The 21,846-nt window shown below is 41.9% G+C and overlaps 3 protein-coding genes across 4 annotated transcripts; 1 reads left to right on the plus strand and 2 right to left on the minus strand.

The window, feature by feature from the left end:
* The first annotated feature begins 400 nt into the window (after positions 1–400).
* On the plus strand, positions 401–5,467 carry gnao1b (guanine nucleotide binding protein (G protein), alpha activating activity polypeptide O, b). Its single transcript, XM_070904044.1, has 8 exons — positions 401–518; positions 672–714; positions 3,407–3,548; positions 3,825–3,985; positions 4,085–4,213; positions 4,323–4,452; positions 5,020–5,173; positions 5,280–5,467. Exons 1-8 carry the CDS (start codon positions 401–403, stop codon positions 5,465–5,467), a joined length of 1,065 nt encoding a protein of 354 aa, XP_070760145.1.
* A 1,844-nt stretch (positions 5,468–7,311) lies between these two features.
* Positions 7,312–15,743, minus strand: cog4 (component of oligomeric golgi complex 4). 2 transcript variants are annotated; one of them, XM_070903873.1, is made up of 19 exons: positions 15,612–15,743; positions 14,220–14,302; positions 14,015–14,129; positions 13,288–13,462; positions 12,893–13,086; positions 12,351–12,456; positions 12,093–12,250; positions 11,952–12,010; positions 11,746–11,870; positions 11,509–11,627; positions 10,457–10,623; positions 10,182–10,347; positions 9,680–9,742; positions 9,474–9,587; positions 9,035–9,127; positions 8,872–8,955; positions 8,689–8,790; positions 8,294–8,422; positions 7,312–8,027 (listed from the first exon to the last, which is right to left on the minus strand). In XM_070903873.1, exons 1-19 carry the CDS (start codon positions 15,741–15,743, stop codon positions 7,893–7,895), a joined length of 2,319 nt encoding a protein of 772 aa, XP_070759974.1. In that variant the 3' UTR covers positions 7,312–7,892. The 2 variants fall into 2 exon arrangements, with proteins under 2 accessions (XP_070759974.1, XP_070759980.1); XM_070903879.1 differs by lacking the exon at positions 9,680–9,742 and having other exon boundaries at positions 15,612–15,742.
* An 895-nt stretch (positions 15,744–16,638) lies between these two features.
* On the minus strand, positions 16,639–20,702 carry LOC139283886 (uncharacterized). Its single transcript, XM_070903959.1, has 4 exons — positions 20,554–20,702; positions 19,418–19,852; positions 18,337–18,771; positions 16,639–17,649 (listed from the first exon to the last, which is right to left on the minus strand). The coding sequence occupies exons 1-4, from the start codon at positions 20,675–20,677 to the stop codon at positions 17,300–17,302; spliced, it is 1,344 nt and encodes a 447-aa protein (XP_070760060.1). The 5' UTR covers positions 20,678–20,702; the 3' UTR covers positions 16,639–17,299.
* Between the last annotated feature and the right edge of the window lie 1,144 nt (positions 20,703–21,846).

Genomic DNA, 21,846 nt, shown 5'->3' on the forward strand with positions numbered 1-21,846 from the left:
TTCCTCTCGCGCCCCTCCTGCCTGCCTTCGTGAAAAGATACCGATGAAATCGCTCGCGCTCGCTGTCATCATCATCACCAGCGCCGCCCTGTTGAGAGAGAGAGAGCTCGAGGCCCCCCCCTCCCCACCTAACAACAACCCCAACCCCGCAGGCTCGAGCACAACGACCCCACCCCCCAATCCCCTCTGAGAGAGGAGACGAGAGCGAGAGAGGCACATACAGAGTCACGGAGAAAAGACCGTTTCGGGATCCCGGCTCTGTTTTGCCCTCAATCCGGGCCTAATGCTGTAGCAGACAGCGCAGGAGGAGAGCTCGAGCGAGAGACAACGCACTGATTGAGAGTCGGCGAGGGACAGGGCGGACCGGAGAGACGACGGGATTGCTCATTCGCCTGGAAACATGGGATGTACACTGAGCGCCGAGGAGCGCGCAGCTCTGGACCGGAGCAAGGCCATCGAGAAAAACCTGAAAGAGGACGGGATGGTCGCCGCCAAGGACGTCAAACTGCTTCTGCTCGGTAAGAGAAGAGCCTCTCCGGCCGCGGGGCTGCTGCGCCTCGGCGCGGCGCGGCACGGCTCGGTTTGCTTGTGGTGGGACTGCATGGGGCGGAGGTGCTCTCCGTGGTACTGATTTCACTGCCGGCTCTCACTCTGCCTTCCGTTCTTTACAGGCGGCGGAGAGTCCGGCAAAAGCACCATCGTCAAACAGATGAAGTAAGTGCCTTTTTCTGCTTATTTATAGCCCTCTTCTGCACAGCCAGAGTAAAAGGCCCGAGATTGCGCCTCCCCTATCTGTGCTAAGGCAGGTTGAGCCGCCATGTTTCGAGAGGCCATAGCCCCGGAGGAGTGCCGGTGACTCGAGCACCTCCTGCAGTCAGACAGTGAGGCTGCGGAGGCCGCACCGGTGCGTCCCAGGGTGCTGTTCACTGCCTGGGTGCTGAAATTTAGTTAACGAGGGTTTTACTTGACTACAGGGAGTGTGCGACTGGGGGATATGTGGGTGTTGTTCCTCTGTGCGTGTGTGTGCGTGCGTGCGTGCGTGCGTGCATGTGTGTGTGTGTGTGTGTGTGTGAATTACATTGAGGTCACTACAGCTCCATTAGTGAATACCTCTGCTTTTAATCTTAATGGCTTTAAGTGCCCGATATCGCCGGGAGTACTTTGGCTATAAAGCGGATTTACGCAGAAATATGGCTTCTAAAACCGCATCTAAACCTTCCCCTGTCTAAGCTAAATCACTCTTTGATGTTTTAAATCACTGTTGTTGTTTTCTCTAAACCTCTTAGTTAAGTTTCTAGATGTTTCAGTCCGGAAAAAGGCTTCGGTCCATTGTATATTTTGTCTTGTGAAGCATCTCTCCCAGTTTTTGTGGGTAGCATTGTGTGTCTCTCTCTGCCTCCGTCCTGCTCAGCGCATCCCGGCCTGCAATGCACTGACTGCACCCTCCCTCCCTCCCTCTTTCCTTCCTTCCCTCCTTCCCTCCATGCCCTGCCTCCTCCTCTTCCCTTCACCTCATTACCCTCCCTGTGGTCTCTGGTCGTCCATAACTCACTGCTGTGCCCTGGACACAAGACACTGGGCCACTGAGTGTTTACAAACACTTTTCAGGGTTTGTTTTAGCCTCAGCAGGCAGCAGACGGGTGGGTTTTACTACACACTATGGGTCATAAAGTTTAGATATTGGTGGGTAAATTTAGTATGCACTGCTGTGATTTGTCCACTCATCATCATCATCATCATCACATGCTGTGCTGGTTAGTGTAACGGTTCAGAGTTTCTTTATATTGTTTGATTGAGGCCTCGCTGTGGCAGTTTTATGATTGCAATGAGAGTGAAACTACACCTGAGAGTCCAGAAGACATTTTTAACCTAAAATGGATTTAAAATGATCAGAAAATGTAACCTTTAATAATATGAGAGTCCTGTAGCTCAGAAGACAAAGAAGGATGGATTATGTGAATTAAACAAGACGCAGCTTCATTGTTGGGTGATGTATGCTAACCATGCTCTGTGCTGCAGCTGCAGAAATGTCAGTGGTGTCTATTTTTATCTGCAACTATTTTGATCACCTATTAATTCTTAAACGGCATTTTTACTGGTTTTCTTCGTTCTCTATGATATTAAGTTGAATATCTTTGAACTTTGGACTGTTGGTTGGACGAAATGACCAATGTGAAGAAGGGAAATTGTGATGTAAAACTGTATATTATTTTAAGCTTTTGCCTTTGGCTTGTGAGGCCCATTCTTTTATCTTCTTGTGCACACTGAACACACAAAATATAAAATAAAAACACCTCCTCTTTTAAAGTTTCCCCCTAAGGAGAGCCCCTTACCACACCTAAACAATAGTCACAATTATTTTAGAGCTGAAATGATTAGTTGATTAATCGATTAGTTGATGGACAGAAAATTGCCTATTTTGATGATCAAATAATCATTTGTTGTAGCAAAAATACCAAACATTTACAGGCTTGCTATGCTTTTCTTCATATTACATGGTAGTACATTGAATACATTTTCTGAACCCTCGGTCGGACAAAACAAGACATTTGAAGAATTCATTTTCTTATATTTTATCGATAAAGAGATTAATTGATAATAAAAAATAATCGTTAGTTGCAGCCCTAAATTATTTAAAGGCCTTTGCTGTGTGAAACTCCACCTCTACTCCTTTTCCCTGAATGTTAATGTTTTATTTCTTAAAACTGTTGATTTTTCTGATGTTGGTGGAGGTTCACAATGTGCACTGATGAGATGAGTATAGATAAAAACCATCATCCAACCATTATTTATTTTCTTCATCAAACATCAGCCACTGACCATGAAGGAGGTAAAGAGAGAGGCAGAGGTTTAAAATGTAGATTTCAGGTTAGTTTCAGGAAGTCATGACGGATATTTTATAGATTCAGTGTGTGTGTGGTCAGTTTGAGCGTGTGCTGGTAGTTTAATGTTCAGCAGATTATAAGAAGTTTAACTGTGTCGTACTAAATGTAACAGCAGAGTCGTGTGTGGTGTGATTGATTAGTGCTCTGACTGGTTCCACTCTATTGCCCATCATAAATTATAAATGGCTTAAATATCACATTACTGTCCAATTACAGATCACAGACGGAGAATGTGATCAATTCCCATCCCATTATACACCGATACACACTTAAAGATGCATTTTAAGTGGGGGTGGTCGGAAGAAGGGAGAGAGGACTATAAGATGTGTGTGTATGCCAGGAAGGCAGAAATCACCTGACACACACACACACACACACACACACAAAGAAAAAGCTCTGCCAGAACACGCAGAGCTTTTATTGTGAAAAGAGAATGGTTTAGATCTGCAAGAACATATGGATCTGTGTGACTTTTTTCTGTCTAGCCCATGCTTGTGTCTAATATCTGTATGCGCATGCAGGATTATCCATGAAGATGGCTTTTCTGGGGATGATGTGAAGCAGTATAAGCCTGTGGTCTACAGCAACACCATCCAGAGCTTGGCAGCCATCCTCCGAGCCATGGACTCACTGGGTATCGAGTTTGGAGACAAGGATAGAAAAGTCAGTCTTTCATTTACCCTCCAGCTGAAGTGTTCACCTACACACTGCCTAGAAACTGAGATTTTATTTATGCAGCCTTGAAATACGATAGTGCCAAAGACTGATTTTAAGAAATAAGTGACTTTGTAATTGATTTGTAGTGTTAATTTAAAGAAAATGATTGTGTATAATTATTCATAATATACAAAAAAACACAATACCATTATAACAGGTGATAAATAACAAATAAACAGATATAATTTTGCTTCCCTGATCTTATGAAATGTATTCGTCCAGGCGGATGCTAAGCTAGTTTGCGATGTGGTCAGTCGTATGGAGGACACAGAGCCGTACTCTGCAGAGCTTCTCACCGCTATGAAGCGTGTATGGGCCGATGCTGGGACTCAGGAGTGCTTCAGCCGTGCCCGGGAATACCAACTCAACGACTCTGCTCAATAGTGAGTGGAACAAAAGGACTAAAAGAACCCCTATTTGCAAATAAAACACCAGTCGTCTAAATCCACATTCTTCTTGATCTTTGTCTGTCTTGTTATCAGCTACCTGGACAGTCTAGACCGGATTGGGGCGGCAGAGTACCAACCCACAGAGCAGGACATCCTGAGAACCCGAGTGAAGACCACTGGTATCGTCGAAACCCACTTCACCTTCAAAAACCTCCATTTCAGGTAGCGTACATGAAGTCGCTGCAGCGTTTGGCCTTTGTTGTTGGCGTTTTGTCTTAGATTAGGTTCAGGGATTATAGCTCTGGGGTCTGAATTGACTTCTTTCTTCCAGGCTGTTTGACGTGGGAGGTCAGAGGTCAGAGAGGAAGAAGTGGATCCACTGCTTTGAAGATGTGACAGCCATTATCTTCTGCGTTGCTCTGAGCGGATACGACCAGGTGCTCCATGAAGATGAGACAACTGTAAGTGTGACTCGGTTAATTCAGTCTGAATCCCTCTGGAGCACAATTCAAGGCCGATATTGAGGCGTCCTTGTGGCCCAGTGGTTAAGATACTTATGATGTAACAGCAACATCACCAGTTGGGAGTCTGGCTGGGGACCTTTGTTGCTTTGATATCCTCACGTTGTCCCTCTCAAATTCCCATCTGCACCTCTGCTGTAACCTCTTTATTAAAGGCAAAATGCCAAAAAAACCCAAACATCTTAAAGGTCGATAGCAGATTGACAACGGCAATAGATTTTTCTGGCTTTATTCACTTCACAATTTTCATAGAAGTAGTTGAATGTGCCTGGGGTTGGGTTAACAGGAAAAATATGAATCTTTTAAATGTTTCTTTGTTCTTTTCCTCGTTGATATTCAATAAAAGACCTTTGAAAGATGAACCTATAAAATCACAATTGTTACACTGAGACAATCACTTTGACTTTTGGGAGTTGTTGACTAAGTGATATATAGTTGTTACAGTGGCGTTACTTAAGTTTTTCTACTCCAAACACTCTCACTCTTCACTGTTTATTCTTTCTGCAGAACCGCATGCATGAGTCGCTCATGCTCTTTGACTCCATCTGTAACAACAAGTTCTTCATCGACACCTCCATCATCCTCTTCCTCAACAAGAAGGATCTGTTTGCTGAGAAGATCAAGAAGTCACCGCTGACGATCTGCTTTCCAGAATACACAGGTGAGTCCCTGACGTTCATTTCTGAGCACAGCTGCTCCACACGAGCACGAGCGATGAACGCCGGCCCCTCATGCTGTCTCTCTCTGTTTCCTCCCTTTGTCTCCAGGTGCTAATACTTACGACGATGCTACTGCATATATTCAGGTTCAGTTTGAGAGTAAGAACCGCTCTCCCAATAAGGAGATCTACTGTCACCTGACCTGTGCCACAGACACAGGAAACATCCAGGTAGTGTTTGATGCCGTCACTGACATCATTATTGCAAACAACCTTAGAGGGTGTGGCTTATACTGAGGCCTGGCCAAGCGCAGAGGTTGTCATGGGGAGTATGAGGTGTTAATAATGATAATTTTGATGATACTTAAACACATAAATATGTAATTCTACACGTCCAAATGGACCCAAAGAGCTGCCGTCAGACACCACACTGGATTATTGCCATGATTTGTTCCCTTCCTCTTATTTTGATTTCACTATACAACCCCAGTTTTGTCTTATCAAAATGTGTTTTTGAGCTGAATGTTTCATGTTTTGTTGATGACTGTGTCAACAACTGGTAAGGTCAGAAGCGGCAGCACCGGGGGTATATTCAGCTCAGCCCAGAAAATGCAACGCGAGGAGTGTGCAATGTCATTTTTAAACCACAGCGTGTCCCATTCTCTATGTGACATTTTTATGTGCAAGTCTCGAGGCATTTATATCTGTACTGAATATAGCCTGTTGTGCTCCGTTTGAAGAGCTGCTGTGTGTATGAAGGTGGAGATGACGATGTTGTTGGGGAGGTGCTGTACTCGTGGCTGAGGGTCATGGTTGGGAAGGAGGCTATTTTAACTTTCAGACGGGACAAAGCTCCCCTCTCCTTCAGACCCACACATGACTGAGTAGCCTGCAGGTCTGTTCCACTCTCCGTTTTCTCTTTTACTTTAAAACATAATGAAAGAGAGGATTCTTCTGTTCAGAGTGGCTGCCCATTGCCATTGGCCTCCTGTAGCGTGAGCAAATGCCTATCAGCCAGTGATATCTAAAAAAAATGTAAAAAAATCCCGTCATATTGGTGCCAACCATCTGAGAGCGACAGATTCTGGATTAGGAACAGATATCATTGTTCATGTTCGTACTAATATTATTTAAGGAACAGATATAACATTTTATTATCATCGAATGATTTATTTATTTAAGCCTCATGCCCTACATGCCTCCTCCTACCTCCTGAAATCCCGTGCCACATATTTATTTCCTGACATGAAAAACTGGGGTACACCGCTACCTGTCTACAGTTCAGAGGGTAGAAAGCAGCCCTCCAATGACATCTTGTTCTCCGTGTGGTGCTTTACCCTTCGATGTGAATCTGTGTAGAAATAGACGACTGCACGAGGAGAACAATATCATTTGAGGCAGCCTCTGTCTGGGGAGTCGGGGATTTTTTAACCCTCCTCTCCCCTGATCAGTAAACAGGGAACCATTATCCCCTCCCCCCACCCCTCACCCCCCCCCCCACCACCCCCACCCCCCTGCCTGTCACGTTTCTCTTCTCACAGAGAAAAAGTACAGCTCTCCATTTTCACCTGTGCACCCAGAAATTCATCTTTTCATCCCTGTATACTCTTATCTATCACATATCAGTCCCCATATCCTATCTCCATTTTCACCTTAAAAGCACCGTACTGTATATATATTATGATTATACCAGATTTTTTTTTACTGTGAATGTTTTTGTGACGCACCCCCATCCTATTTGGTAGTTTATTGGTTGCTCTCATGTGGAATGTTTGTGCTGAGCCAATCGAATGTTGTGTTTACATTAAAGCCACACTTTTCCTAACTATTCATGCGTTCTCGTGGTCTGAGTTTGATTGCACTGAAGAAAGTAAGAGGGCAATAGAAAAACTGTGCGCCGTCCTCTCAGCAAAAGTTTAAATACACACTGACCTGCTTTAATCTGCGCACAGAATTAAGGTTAGACCAGGAAATTAGGCTGAACATTATGAGAATGGAGCACTTTTTAATGCTTCATTGCCTGGTGAACACAGCTTTGTATTTAGTGTCAGAAATATGTCTAAAAGATTGGGAACAGGTCTTGCATGGCAATAGGGCAGCACTTCGTGAAATGTGGTGGATGGCAGGGATCAGAGGCGTCGCACAGCGGCTCTCAATTTATTAGGTTAAAAGTGTTCCATCATCACAGACAAGGAGCTATTCATATATTGAATGACTAGGCTGGATCAGCTGTCTGACCTGCTTCTGTCAGTTTAATGGGTATGATGTTCATTACTGCTCTGTTTCACCGACAGACGCAGAGCTCCTCTCCTCAGTCCCAGTGTGTCCTCGTTTCCCAGAGCCAGTTACAGGTTAAAAAGGCTGGAACTCCCGGTGTGACACGATTACACTTTTTAATTACACATTTAAGAGAATATTCTCATATTTTACAGATCATTCATAGCAAATTGTTCGTAACCACAAACCATGCCCCTAAAAGCTGAGCTGTAACACAGACCGACATCAGCCGGGTGTGGAGCAGAAGGCAGAAATCTCCAGGATGAGCAATGAGCATTTCTGCTTCCGACAAAAAGAAATCCCCGGCCATTTGCCTGTGCCCCTGCCCACGTCCATTTACAGAAACATGGATTAAACCTGGATTGTGCAGAGCTCTTTAGTGAAAAGCATCACAAGGTGGGTGCTGCACAGCAATCACTGATAAACCAGCGAGCTGGTTTGTGAGTTACAGTCGCAGCCTCTTGATATCTTCGCTTCTGAAGTCAATACGCAGCGCTAGAACCTGACGCACCTCCGCCGGGGTCAGCCGCCACGTCAGGGGGCCCGAGTTTGGTCCCCAGTAATCCAAGATCTCAGTTACCTGCAGTATAAAAAGGTGGTTGGTTGAGGTGGAGCTAATGTGGTGGAGTGAAAATTACAATATTTCCAATTTAAATGTAGTTCAAGTATTTACTAGCCTAAAATTGAAATAAGTAAAGTACAAGTATGTCGAAAAATTGTGCTTGAGTAAATGTACTTTCATTCAACCACTGGTGTAAACTGCTACAAATGTTAAGATAAAACACATAAGATGAGCTTTTACACTAATGTATTCTGTGTATGTGTGGGTAACATGATCTAAATTACCCGCTCCAGGTTGAGGATGGTGGCCATTTGTGTGAGACGAGCAAACTTGTCCCTGATGGTCCAGGTGGTCACAGTGGTGAGGTACGCCACAAGAGACCGAAGCTCTTTATCGAACTGCAGCCCTCCGAGCTGCAACAAAAAGATCAGAAACAATCAATACAGACAACATGTTGTACAAAGTACAAGCATTTATTTTGAGGTTTCCCCTGAACGCACTGCTCAAAATAGCAAGATGCTATCGTGCCAAGAGGAAGCATCCTCTCCTGCAGGCCTTTCTGGACTCATTAATAAATCATTGCTTGAGGCTTTTCACCACATGTGTGTCAGATGTGATGTGATGTGAAGTGATGCAAAGGGTGCTCGGTGCCACCTTGTGGCTGAGCCCAACTCCTCACCCTGCTGAACGAGCATTTGAGGACGGTCTTCTCCATTTCGATAGATATCAAACTGGTCATCAGGCTGGTCAGTGTGTCATAGATGACAGGAGAGAGGGCCGTCTGGTGAGGAGACACAGAGACGTTTAAAAAAGGGAGAATATATATATATATTTGAAGTCATAGCTGAGATGTTGCTCAGACCTTGAACTCTGCCATGAGCTGCTCCAAGTTAACGATGAGCTGCTGCACCCAGGGATCATTAGCTTCATAATCATTAAACTCCTCCTGTGAGGAACGACAGCAGTTATAGAGACATGTTTCATGACCTCTCATTCATTTCTGTTCATTGTTCCGAGACCGTTACCTCTTCTATGTTGTGTGAGATGGACAGGAAGCTGCTGATCCAGGGTTTGACCTGAGGCTTTATGGCTGTTGTGTTTAACTCAGTCAGGCCCTCCTGTGAAATAAAATCACATCAGTGTATTAAACTTTTACCTCCAATACATGTCTTTCCTTTACTTTGCTATAAAAATAAAGTTTTCATCCTTCCTCTTCTTAAATCACACCAGTAGGGCAGGTATCTCCTTTCAATTTCTGTTTATTTAGGAAAAATATCACCGGATCTCAACAAAGTTGGATTGTATTTTTTTTGTCAGTAACTTCCCTATTAAATTAATGAATTAGAAATTGTATTCCTCTGCTGTGGACACTGGTCTGTCACATTAATCCTTTAATAACACACCTACTGTAAGACACAACTCTCAGCCGACAAGCACTGATCAATGTATGTGTGCGTCTCCAACCTGTAAGAGATCTTTGAACTTGGTGGATGTGTTGACGAGGTCAGACAAACAGCTTTCAATCTTGGCTTGTTCACCAGAGCCGGCGCCTTGATTGAACAACTTGGAGCAGTCGTTCTGTGGGAGTAAATTTCCAAGCAATGAGGTAAATTATAAATGACAAGATGATTCGAAGAGACTCAGAGCACTAGCACAGACGTAAAACTTACCTCAAGGTTCCTCTTTAAAGTTGTGATATTCTCACTACACACCTCAACATTATTCAGAGTCACCTGAGACCGAAAGGGGGAAAAAAGTGTGAATAAAGGATTCTTACAGCCGATATGGTTCAGTAGGATTCAGTCTTTCTCTGAAAATATAATCTGCACACAAGTATTTTGACCTCTAAGGTCCTTGAACCTCTATGAACCTTGAAGTGTTTCTTGATTCCAATTTACCTTTTGACAAACAGGTTAAAAGGTTTTTGAAGTCATGTTTCCTTCAGCTAAGAGCCATTTAAAAAATTAAAGCACTACTTACCTTACTTAAATAAGAGGGGGTTATTCATGCATTTGATTCACTCACTTAAATTTCTGCTGCTGGTTTAAAAAATAAAAAGTCATACAAAAAACTTTAATGTTTAATTTTTGTCATCATAGTCTAGCCAATAATTTCTAAGATACTGCTAGAGAGCGAGAGATATGTGTGTGCGTGTGAGTGTATTTGCCTTACTAGAAATGCAGCCTTGGCGTGTTCAGCGCTCTCGATGCCCAGTGTGTTGAACTTGCCCTGCTGTAAGCTGCTCTGCATCAGACTGACCGCACTGCTGACGCCACGCTGGATGTCCTGAAGCGTCGTAGCTGGGAAGCCCTGCCGCAGTTTATTATACAACACCTCCCTGAAGAGGTGGAGGGAGACAGGAAGGGGCACACACAGGCATGAGACATGAAAATGTATTCAAAAAACAAACAAAAGAAATAAAAAAAATGAATAAAAGTAGTGAGCACCTGAAGTCAGACTCCAGCACAGAGTTCGCGTGGTTGATCATGGCACAGAGGCAGTCAATGCTGGAGCTGGATAAAGCTCGACTGATGCACTTCTTCACAATGTAGAAACAGTCGTCCACCATGCTGGAGGTCAGCTGACCCTTTTCATATGTATCCATAGTAACAGCCTGAGGAGGAAAATTCAGTTTATTTAATTAATTTAATTGAATGTTCTTAATTACAATTAATAAATATTACATCTAATGTGAGAAATACAGTGTTGTCTGTTATTTATTCATATCTGTTCTTAAAAGAGGCCCACGAGGTTACTTAATCTTATATGTATTTGGAAAATATGTAAACTTAAAACTTCATAGAACTATATATTTGCATTAAGCCTCTAAAACATCACAGCATGTGTATTTTTCTCATCACTTTGGATCAAAGTGAATCAACAGTCTAAACTAAAATCTCCAAGGTGCATAGACTCTTTATAGAAGCACGGACCATTAAAGACTTATGGCCAACGGATCTCCGTTACAACTGAGCAAACTGATGAAGACCATGAAATGCTGTTGAAAGCTCAGGAAAAGCTAGTAAGTGAGTTAAAAGAGCACTCCACCAATTTCGCATTGCGCTACTATAACACCGTCACACAGAGATATCCACCCACATTTTATTCCACCCATTCTTCTTCCTTGTCAAAATCTGGAGTTTACATTACCCAAAATGCAACTGTAACCGCTGACAGTTCGGTCACAGATTAGGGTGCGTTATGCTAGTAGCGGCTAATGTAGTCTCAAGCAGAGATGAGGAGCTACAGAAGTCTGGTGAGCTCACGTCTTTCTAACTTAAACCTCCAGATTTCTTTCCTTTTTAAACGTGTCGTCTTCAACCGATGCTGACTCAAGTGACGTCATTTATCTATCAGATTTCATGCAGCTCCCTCTGGAGACACAAAAGGGTTTATATAACTTTTTTCACACATGCACTAGAACTCCCACTTGTATACAGTTCCCCTTTAAGATCATTTTGTCAAATATACAAATACTATATAGAGGTGAGTAATTTACCTTGTTAACAGACTCTCTCATGTAGTACTCTTCCATTGGAATGTAGTAGCCAATCAGCTCCTGCATCGTCCTGCTCAGCAAGCAGTGTTTCAGTAGCTTCTCCACATTCTGCTGATGCTCTGAGTGTTCAGAAATGTAGGAAAAACAAACTCATTAATATTTTAGATTTTAGATTTTTAGCTCCGCATCTCAAAAAGGCATCCGTGTATGCGTCACCACATGTTAATATAAAACTACCCTGTGTGACGCTCTGAGCATCCCCAACTTCAAAATCGGCCAGCATGCGACGACGTAAAAAGCGCAGGTAGAGCTCCGCCCTTGCGTTCATCAGGGTCACTTCTGTCAGAACAGGGTCCAGCTCCCTGTTCATGTAAGACAGAGGTATAAATAAAAACACCACAGAGACAAACACAGAGCAGGATGCTGCTGACAAGCACAAATACCTGGGCTCGATCCTCTCCCCCGGCACGCTCTTCATCATGCTGCTCTGGACAATCTGAAACTACAGAAGGGATACGAGTTCACAGAGGGTGCAGGTACGCAGTAAAAACAACAACGTCATGCAGTTCAGAGGTCATGCACACCTTGTTGTGGTATCCTCTCTGCTGGATGAACTTGTCGACTATTTTCTGGGCCTGTTGGTCACATTCCTGCTGAAGGTGAGTGATGAGTGTGTACAGATGGCCTGGACCGTAATATGTCTCTACAATAGGCTGATGAGTCTCAACGACACGAGCTATACCTGTAAACACACACAAACACATTAGTGGAGGCCACTCCAAGCAAATAAAGGAAAGTGTACACACACACACACACGCAGAGTATCAGGCCTGTTTCTTCACCTTCCAGCAGCAGTGTCAGAGTGTCTGCAAATACCAGCGGTGCTCTCTTCTCGCCCAGGTCTCCTCCTGTAGCCAAGAGCAGGTTCTCCTCAGCTTTGGAGGCAAGCTGTGAAAAAGTCAGAAAGAAAGAGACATAACATATCTGCGACTATTTCTGACCCCCACCCCCCAAAAAAGCTGGTTTATGATATCCATATTCATGATCTCATATGATCAACCAGTCCTATAACATCAGATTAACTCTTTGTTGTACTTACAGAGTGGGAACATTTTACTAATTTATGCATTTAGTTGACACTCTCATACTAAATGCAATGCAACATCAGGATAAGGATCAGGAAGTTTAGAAATTTTAAACATGCATCTGGATCCATGATCTTCATCAAAATACACGTTGTGATAGAAGAAGAAATCCTTTTCAAAAAATAAACGAACCAACTCTTCATTGGTCCATGGCCTATTTTTACACCAAAAGTTATTTGAAGTTTTTGAGATCATCTCAGACAGGAAAGCACACAAACGGGACCAAAACCACAACTGACCTGACTGCAGAGATATTGGCCAAAGCGGGCGAGGCCCTGCTGGTGGAGGCCCAACAGAGGGAAGATCTTGAAAAACCTTTCCACTTGTGCGAGGTTGACTGCTGCTACAGCTTCATCTAGCTTCTCAGCAACGATGACCTTCAGTTTCTGCTCTGCCTCCTGCAGCATTACCAGACTGGCATCCACAGCACTGCCTGTGCAGACATGATGCATTGACAGTGTTACAGTGCAAGTCTAAACATATATTCTATGTATTTTGCAGTTGATTTATATTGCTACTTACACTGCAGTGAGAAAAGTACAGTGCGAAAACGCAAAAAATCAAATAAGATTACTGTACTTCTTCACTGCAGCGTAAGGCGATGCACTACGTCAGAGAACCGGAGGCCTCATACTTTCTTCTCCCTGCCTGCTCAGCTCAATAACTGACTGGTCCAGAGAGAGGTATCGATGGATGTGGGCAGCAGCCTGTTCATAATCTTCGTTACGTAGAGCCGTCTGCACACCATCTGTGCAGAACTTCAGATCGAGGATGTCATCAGCACGCTGGATGACGTTATACAGCCGAGTCTACAAAAATAAAATAAGATATGCGCTAAGAGACATATTCTTTATATTCTTTGTACTGTGAACATTTGCACACTCCATCCTCTTTGTTTTAAACACTGCACAGCTCTTTTCATTTTAAAAACAGATATATTTTACATAATTGTTATTGTAAATCTCTATTTTATATTTAAGATTCTTGACTTGCAGTACTTCTTTTTCTTTTCTTTTACAATGTTTATTGTTGCAGTAATGCGCTAAAATACCGAGGCAAATTCCATGTATGTGAAAACCTACTTGGCAATAAACCTGATTCTGAAGAGGTCAGTATATGATCTCTGATATGATGATAAACAGGTTGAATCAAAACCTCACACACACTGTCAGCAGCAGTTTAAAATTGTAAGTTCTTTGTATCAACAATTACATGAATCATAATATGTTATATTATATAATCATATAATAAGTGCCCTGAGATAACTTCTGTTATGATTTGGCACTATAACCACATTACATCCCCGACATTGCAGAATTGATGCTGCATCTATGATAGACATAATAAGTGTGTGTATTTACCTTTGCCAGGTCTAGCTGTCTGACTTTGCTGCTGACGTTTTCAGCCAGGCTACAGGTAAATGTGATCATGCCCGACAGCTGACTGGCATCTCCTCCGATCAACTGTAGGTTGGGCCTATAGAGCAAAGACACAGTTTAAAGAACGCAGCTCAAATAAATGATGATCGGGTCCTTTTGAAACTACAATAATCTGCACAAACTGTACCCCATTCTCTGCAGTGCCAGCATCTTTGTGTGAATGGTCCCCTCCTGCCCCACCAGCCTGTCCAGCTCAGCTTCCACTTCTTTCTGTATTACAGGAGAAAACAAAACATCTAATGAGCAACATGAATATTCATTTTATTTTGGTTTCAGCATCCTGTACACAATATACACAAGTCTGTATAGCGCACTACAACTTCAATACAATGTCACATTTTAACATGCCAGTTTTTCTGTATCCAGCGTCCAACTGCCTTCATATTATTTAGCGAAACGTATATAAATAATTCTAATAAATCAAATACATTTAGTTATTATCTATGCATGTAGATGTTATTAGAAAAGGTGGCATGTATGTAGTTTAAGAGATTGTAGGGTGAGCTGAATAACCTTTAGCCATTATAGGACTCCACATCTTTATAAATTCAGGCTTTTGGAGCATTTGTACATTAATTATTTGCTTTCTCTAGTCAGCTTTTCAGGATTTCTGAACAATAATTTATTCCTTACTTTGGTCGTTGTGCTTAATGACAAAGCATGGATAAAAACCCATCATATGGACACACCATTAGTATTTATTTTGCACAATTTGTCCTTTTCTTTGCAGCCACTGTCACATTTCTTCATTTGATGAGCTGTGATGATCTCCTCTGATATACATGTCGATCGCAACTCTTATCTTTTAAAAGTCTCAAAACAGATATAGATGATCTAACAGCGTAAAGAGAGTCTGTAAAGATCTGTGCTGGGCTGTGAAGTGGGAGCAGTCATATCAGTCAGTGGAGATGAAGGACACACTTCTAAGTGACATTTCTAGGTTGGAGTGGGGTGCTTGTCTTGTCATATGTTTCCTTAATAAAAGCTGCACAACATTTAATTATAAAAAAGATAATTTATACCTAAACATGACATACATGCCTGGTGGCAGCAGGGTACATCTTCAGGGTGGTCTTACAATGATGGTAACAGATCTCACTCTGATTCACCTGATGGGACAAACTGTTTCAAGCCATTAACTACTAACCAGCTGTCGCAAATGTATGGTAAACATTGTAGAGTCAAAATCCAGACCAGAACCAATTATGTGGCCAAACCTTCCTGTTATTTATGTCAGATAGGTGTTGTGAAGTGTTTTGTACCGAGGCGACTCAGTTGCTAACGTCAGCTCCGTCTTCCGCCTCGTCTAGAAAATAGTAAACAGTAACTCTAGGCTAAGCTGCAAGGACAAGTCATTAGTTTGCTAGTTTTAAGTTCATTTAGCCATAATTTAACACAGTGGAGTTCTCTCCCTCAGTAGTGTTTTGGGCCAGCAGCGTCCCGTGCGTACAGCGTACGTTGATGACGACAGTGAGTGTACACGTCAAACAAACCGCCGTTAACCGTCGTTTATACGGACCTCCTCCACGCAGAGCTGCTGGTAAACTTTCTCCAGGTCCTCCAGCTCCGTCAGGCCTGAGATGGTCTCCATACTCACAGACGACACTGAGTCGCATCTTCTCGCTGCCACGGGTCCGCCGCTGTCAGCCATCTTCCGCCACCGACACAGATTCAGGAGCCCACGTCACCAGCTACAAACTCCCCCTTGGTGCAGCCTGTCAGGCAGCGCTTGTTCGCAGGGTAAAGTGGGCTACAGAGAAGAAACGCTGCCTCCTCGTCTCAAACTTGAGCGAACGTAACTCCGAGCGTGACCGTAAAATTGTCCGTAACTATCTATAGCATAAACTCACACATCGCCATTTTTTGATACTGGCGCTTGCTCTGGCAGCACAGTAGCAGTACCTGAGAAGTCAAGTCCTGGGTGAAACTGTAAATACAACGCATGCGCTGTATGTTTCTGTACTTAAAATGCAGGCAAAATAGCACCCTAACTCAGGTTTGCTGTGTCAGTTCATATAATTTAGAAATATGCACCAAGTATTTTATATATTATATAAACTTAAACAATGAAAGTATTAAAACTAGATTTTACAGTACAGTTTGTTATTCTTGAGTGATGCATATATTACGAAACAATTCTTATATATAATATAATAAATATTGTTATATTGTGATCTTGGGGTACTTGGGGCTCCAGAGGGTCTGGGGCCCTGGGTCTGTTGCCCACTGTGCTTGCTTGGTAATCAAGCTTTGGTTTTGGTTTTATTTGCTGAGGTTTCACAGTATCTGTCTCAGAAACGTCTGTCACCACACCAATACACTGGAGGGGAACAGAAGTTAAGTTTTAATGCTCAGTTCATTAATAATTACATTTGAAAAATTAAATAGTATTTGCAATTTGCATTCCCAGGAACAATATCCCAGTTACTCTAGATAAATCTGACTTCACTACCACCTTGTACACATTTTCAAACTTAAGTTCCCAATAAAACCTTCTCTGCTATAGGTTACTAACTCCCTGATTAGGGACACGAAGAACTGAAACATTAGTGATGTATTCATTTAATAAGAGTGTGCAGAAATCTCATTTTCGTCAAAATATTCTCATGTACATCAATATTTTAATGTCACTACCGACAGCGTCCCTGTAGAATACAGGAGCCCACAATGCTCCAGTTGGGGTATAAAACATTTTAACCAAAATGAAAAATGTAAAATCTACATTGGTTTACACTTAATGATCCCTCTCAACGTTATGTCTTTCCTAATCATCATCTTTTAACATAAATGTCAAATAATGAAAATATGATGCTCTTACTTCAAAAGTCTAAAGAACCACAAGGCCAACTGTACATATTATCTGACCAGCACAGATGCTGCTGCTCTTATAATGAATTTTCTCTACAAGAGACTCAATTCAAGTCACAGAGTCAATTAAGGTTCATAACAGGATCACACTGCTTGTTAGTGACAACATGGCGTATTGTGGCAGGAAAAAAAAACAATGAAAAACAGGAATCAGGTCAGTTGCAAATTAGTTTGGCTGATCATTTCAAGCCCTCACACCAGCGAGAGCAAAAATAAAGTATTTTCACGTCTAAAATGTTGTGAGCGTCACCTCTGATTTTTATATCATGTATTTGAATGAGTCCCAAAGCATTCATAGAAAACCTGAAATTGGTGAAGATAGCAACATGACAGTCATGTTTAAACACAATCAGGAGGTTGCTGTCTGGAAAACAAGAGAAGATCTTTTCTTTCCTGCTCAAGCTCTTCCCATTTCTTCTGTAGCTCTGTCTTTTCCTTCTGCAGCTCTTGTTTTTGTATATTAACGTTTTTGGCTTCCTTCAGCTGTGCTTTCCTCAATGACTCAATTTGCTCCCTCTCTGCAGCTGCCTCCCTGGCATTCGCTGCACGCAGCTTCTCAAGCAGCTCCCTCTGATACTCCAGAGCCCGAGCCTCCTCCCTCTGCGCTCTCCTCAGAGCTTCTATCATTTGCTGCTCTCTCCTTAACACATGCCTCTCTCCTACAGACGCTCTTGAAATGCTCATCAAACCTGTAAGAAGAGGGAAAGAGAAGGTCATAATCTTGGATACAGTAGAACCACAAAATGAAAAAACTTGATATTAATTTAGCATTAGATTAGATTCATCCACTCAACGTACATTAGGTGATTATGGTTGCAGAGATACCACATTGCTTTCTTAAAATTATTGAGAGAATCAAGTGACAACACAAGTACTTGAGCGGTTGAGTACATAAGTGCTTAAATAATGTTCTAACAATTTTACCTTCATATTTACTTAATTTCCAGATGGATTATAAAGAAATTTACAAGGAGAAATATAAAACTTTATTCCAACTGTCAGTTGAAACTCCAGCTGTGATGATGTAAACCTGGTTGATATTTCAAACCAAATGTACATTTGGCTAGGTTTCTAAACTCAATACTTTTTGTTACAAACTGAAATGTGTCCACAGCACAGAGTATTGATATTCCTCATATTCTTATGTGTTTACTCTTTGATAATATAGTTCCCAATCTGATGATTTTTCATTACTGTATTTTAGATTGTATTTTATTTAGGTTTGCATTTGGACAACATTCAACATTTGTCTTCTGTTAAATGAAGAGGTGGGTTTTGTAAAAGCATGTTTATATATTTCCCTTATTCAGCAAGACGCCTTTGAAAAAGCCAGACTTAATCACATACACAAACAGCAATGAGCCATGAAACATTACCTGACAACAGTCTCTTCTCTGTCGCCCCAACAGTCTGAGGTGGTGTCGATGTGTCACCGTTAGCATTTGAGCCCTGTGATGAGCCGGACGGAGGTGGGTTCTGCTTGCCGGCCACTAGCTGAGAAAACACCTCCGGATGTCTCTTTGACATGTGCCGATGCAGGTTGCTGGTGCTGCCGCTTTCAAAGCACTGTAACTTCTTCATGCAAATGCGGCAACGAGCAGCACCCAAACTGTCCAAGCGCTCGTAGTGATTCCAAATCAGGCTCCGTGTACTTCGTGTACGCTTCACAAGGCAGTCATCACTCACCTCTTCATGTGTTATTTGTTCTGCTGGACCTGCAGCTTTCTGGATGCCATTAATTGCAGAATTAATCTCAGCTTCATTCCCAGTGTTCATGGTGTCAAAATATTCATCCTCCAGTGCCACTTCCACTAAACAAGAGGAAAACAAAGTTATAATTATGGATGCAACTAACGATTCATGTTTTGTTTTTTTAATAATTGATTGCTTGTTCAGTGTATGAAGTTCCCAGAGCCGAATGTGAGACCTTAAGAGCTTGTTTTGTCTGGCCTACAGTCCATGATGTAGAAACAGAAGCCAAAGCCTCACATTTGAGAAGCAAATACTTTACAAATGTTTGCTTTGCAAATGGCTTCAACAATTAATCTATAATCAAAATTGTTGGTGATTAATTTTGTCCTGATCAATTACTTGATTTAACAACTAATTATGGATTCTTATTATTTCAGATGTGACAGAAAAAGATGACAAAAAGCTGAGTGTGACCTAAAGCATTTTGACTACTGCCCTCTATGGACAGACATTTGGCATAATACCTTTGATTGATTAGTTTAATTTACCACAAACTCATCCCCAAACTACGCTTTGTCTACGGACCATGGCTATCGTCGGCTCCGGGTTGTGAGCATTTGGACAACGTTCAACATTTGTCTTCTGTTAAATGAAGAGGTGGGTTTTGTAAAAGCATGTTTATATATTTCACTTATTCAGCAAGACGCCTTTGAAAAAGTCAGACTTTATCACATACACAAACAGCAATGAGCCATGAAACATTACCTGACAACAGTCTCTTCTCTGTCGCCCCAACAGTCTGAGGTGGTGTCGCTGTGTCACCGTTAGCATTTGAGCCCTGTGATGAGCCGGACGGAGGTGGGTTCTGCTTGCTGGCCACTAGCTGAGAAAACACCTCCGGATGTCTCTTTGACATGTGCCGATGCAGGTTGCTGGTGCTGCCGCTTTCAAAGCACTGTAACTTCTTCATGCAAATGCGGCAACGAGCAGCACCCAAACTGTCCAAGCGCTCGTAGTGATTCCAAATCAGGCTCCGTGTACTTCGTGTACGCTTCACAAGGCAGTCATCACTCGCCTCTTCATGTGTTATTTGTTCTGCTGGACCTGCAGCTTCCTGGATGCCTTTAATTGCAGATTTAATCTCAGCTTCATTCCCCGTGTTCATGGTGTCAAAATATTCGTCCTCCAGTGCCACTTCCACTAAACAAGAAGAAAACAAAGTTATAATTATGGATGCAACTAACGATTCATTATTGATTCATGTTTTGTTTTTTTTAATAATTGATTGCTTGTTCAGTGTATGAAGTTCCCAGAGCCGAATGTGAGACCTTAAGAGCTTGTTTTGTCTGGCCTACAGTCCATGATGTAGAAACAGAAACCAAAGCCTCACATTTGAGAAGCAAATACTTTACAAATTCTTTGCAAATGGCTTGAACAATTAGCTGAGTGTGACCTAAAGCATTTTGACTACTGCCCTCTATGGACAGACATTTGACACAATACCTTTGATTGATTAGTTTAATTTACCACAAACTCATCATTAACGTAAATTCCATTGTAGAGCACTAACAATGCCAACAATGTCATTATTTTAATAGACTGTCAACTACACTGCCATATGTTTGTTATAGTGAGTCAGACATGACTGTAGGAAAAACATTTAAATCTGATTTTGATGCGCGTGAGTGTAAAGAGAAGTGGGTTTAAAAATTAATAGACCTATTTCATGGAAGACATTTTGACACGTCTCAGTAAATAATAACTTAATGATGACTGGATTGTTTGATTGCTGTGTTTTATTACTGACAAGTCAAATGTCTGCTGAAAAAAAGGCCTGCTATGTATCCCCCGAAGCTTGTAAAATGGTTTAAAGCAGGTGCAGGTGATTTCAGTAACCATACCGGAGCAGAACTGTTCTCCGTCCGTCTCCATGTCTCGATGGCCGTGGACGGAGGTAATTTCACCTGCACGACCCTTTCTTTTCTTGACCTCGGAGGGATGTTTGACACGCAGATGTCTCAGCATGGTCGTGGTGGTGCCCTGACCGTGTTTGACCAGATAACCCTTGCAGAGCAGACACTGGACCGACTCTGAGTCGACGGTTTTAAAAAATCCCCAAACTACGCTTCGTCTACGGACCATGTCTATCGTCGGCTCCGGGTTGTGAACACACAACCATTAACGTTAACCCCTATGTTCCACATCATGTGCTGCTCATACGGCGTTGTAGCTATGAGTGACATGAAGAGACGATGTAATTTACACTGCTCGGGATTTTAAAAAGTGTCGACTTTTACTTCACTAGTAGCAATTACTATCAGAAGCGTTAGCTGTTGTTAGCTGTGGCAATGTTTGCTATACTTTACCCATAATGCATCGCTGCCGCCCGAATTCATATCCGGGGCGGGTTAACCACTGTTTTACTTCCTCGAATCATAACTTGAATTTGACTACCATGGATGTAAGATAAGATAATACATAACACTACATGTGAAACTCTCATTTCATAAGCATATCTTGTCATACAACCCTTTTTATGAATTTGAATGTTTAAGTGTAATTTCGGGAATATTTTACTTTAGATGGGTTTCTTTATAAATATGGGACCACATGTACCATAAAGGAATATGATGGTGTAATTCAGGCAATTCCATCTCCTTTGATTCATTTAATCAAAGGCTCACTGTCCTTTGTTTCTGTGGTTCCTGTATTATGACATGTGTACATCTGTAATTATAACCTTGGTGACAGACAATGTAATAATAAAAGTGAAATAGAACTGCAGCATCTTTCCCATGTCCCATTAGAATAAAAACGTGTAAAACTGATAGTAATAAAGTTATCACAAAATATTTAACATTTCCTCCTCCCCCAACAGCAAAAGAAGTACATTATAAAACAATTAACACTATATCTAGGAGTATTTTTTAATTTCACCACTTATATATCAGTATATCATCATCAGTAGTATCCTACTAATATTTTAAATTGTAAGAGTTATTGAATCTGATGTAGCTATACTATAAAACAAGATATATAACTAGTATTTGTTCAAAGTATATTTAGAGCTGAATGAATGAATGAATTTAGAGCTTACACTCTGGAGGTACACCTAGCTAAAACGAATGCAACTCCTGCAATAAATCCTACATAGTGTTCAGTTTTACTGATTTAGGGAGGTGTTGATTCAACTG

The sequence above is a fragment of the Enoplosus armatus genome, chromosome 1 (assembly GCF_043641665.1).
Source record: "Enoplosus armatus isolate fEnoArm2 chromosome 1, fEnoArm2.hap1, whole genome shotgun sequence".
Classification (NCBI taxonomy): domain Eukaryota; kingdom Metazoa; phylum Chordata; class Actinopteri; order Centrarchiformes; family Enoplosidae; genus Enoplosus; species Enoplosus armatus.

Coding starts and splice junctions, on each gene's coding strand:
- LOC139283886 (XM_070903959.1), bottom strand. CDS start 20,677: ATGCTGAGACATCTGCGTGTCAAACATCCCTCCGAGGTCAAGAAAAGA. Junction 19,853..20,553: donor CGGAGAACAGTTCTGCTCCG/GTATGGTTACTG, acceptor CTTCTTGTTTAG/TGGAAGTGGCACTGGAGGAC. Junction 17,650..18,336: donor AGAGAAGAGACTGTTGTCAG/GTAATGTTTCAT, acceptor CTCTTCTTACAG/GTTTGATGAGCATTTCAAGA.
- cog4 (XM_070903873.1), bottom strand. CDS start 15,743: ATGGCTGACAGCGGCGGACCCGTGGCAGCGAGAAGATGCGACTCAGTG. Junction 12,011..12,092: donor AGAGAGGATACCACAACAAG/GTGTGCATGACC, acceptor TCCCTTCTGTAG/TTTCAGATTGTCCAGAGCAG. Junction 9,588..9,679: donor CTTTAAAGAGGAACCTTGAG/GTAAGTTTTACG, acceptor TTACTCCCACAG/AACGACTGCTCCAAGTTGTT.
- gnao1b (XM_070904044.1), top strand. CDS start 401: ATGGGATGTACACTGAGCGCCGAGGAGCGCGCAGCTCTGGACCGGAGC. Junction 519..671: donor CGTCAAACTGCTTCTGCTCG/GTAAGAGAAGAG, acceptor CGTTCTTTACAG/GCGGCGGAGAGTCCGGCAAA. Junction 5,174..5,279: donor CTGCTTTCCAGAATACACAG/GTGAGTCCCTGA, acceptor CTTTGTCTCCAG/GTGCTAATACTTACGACGAT.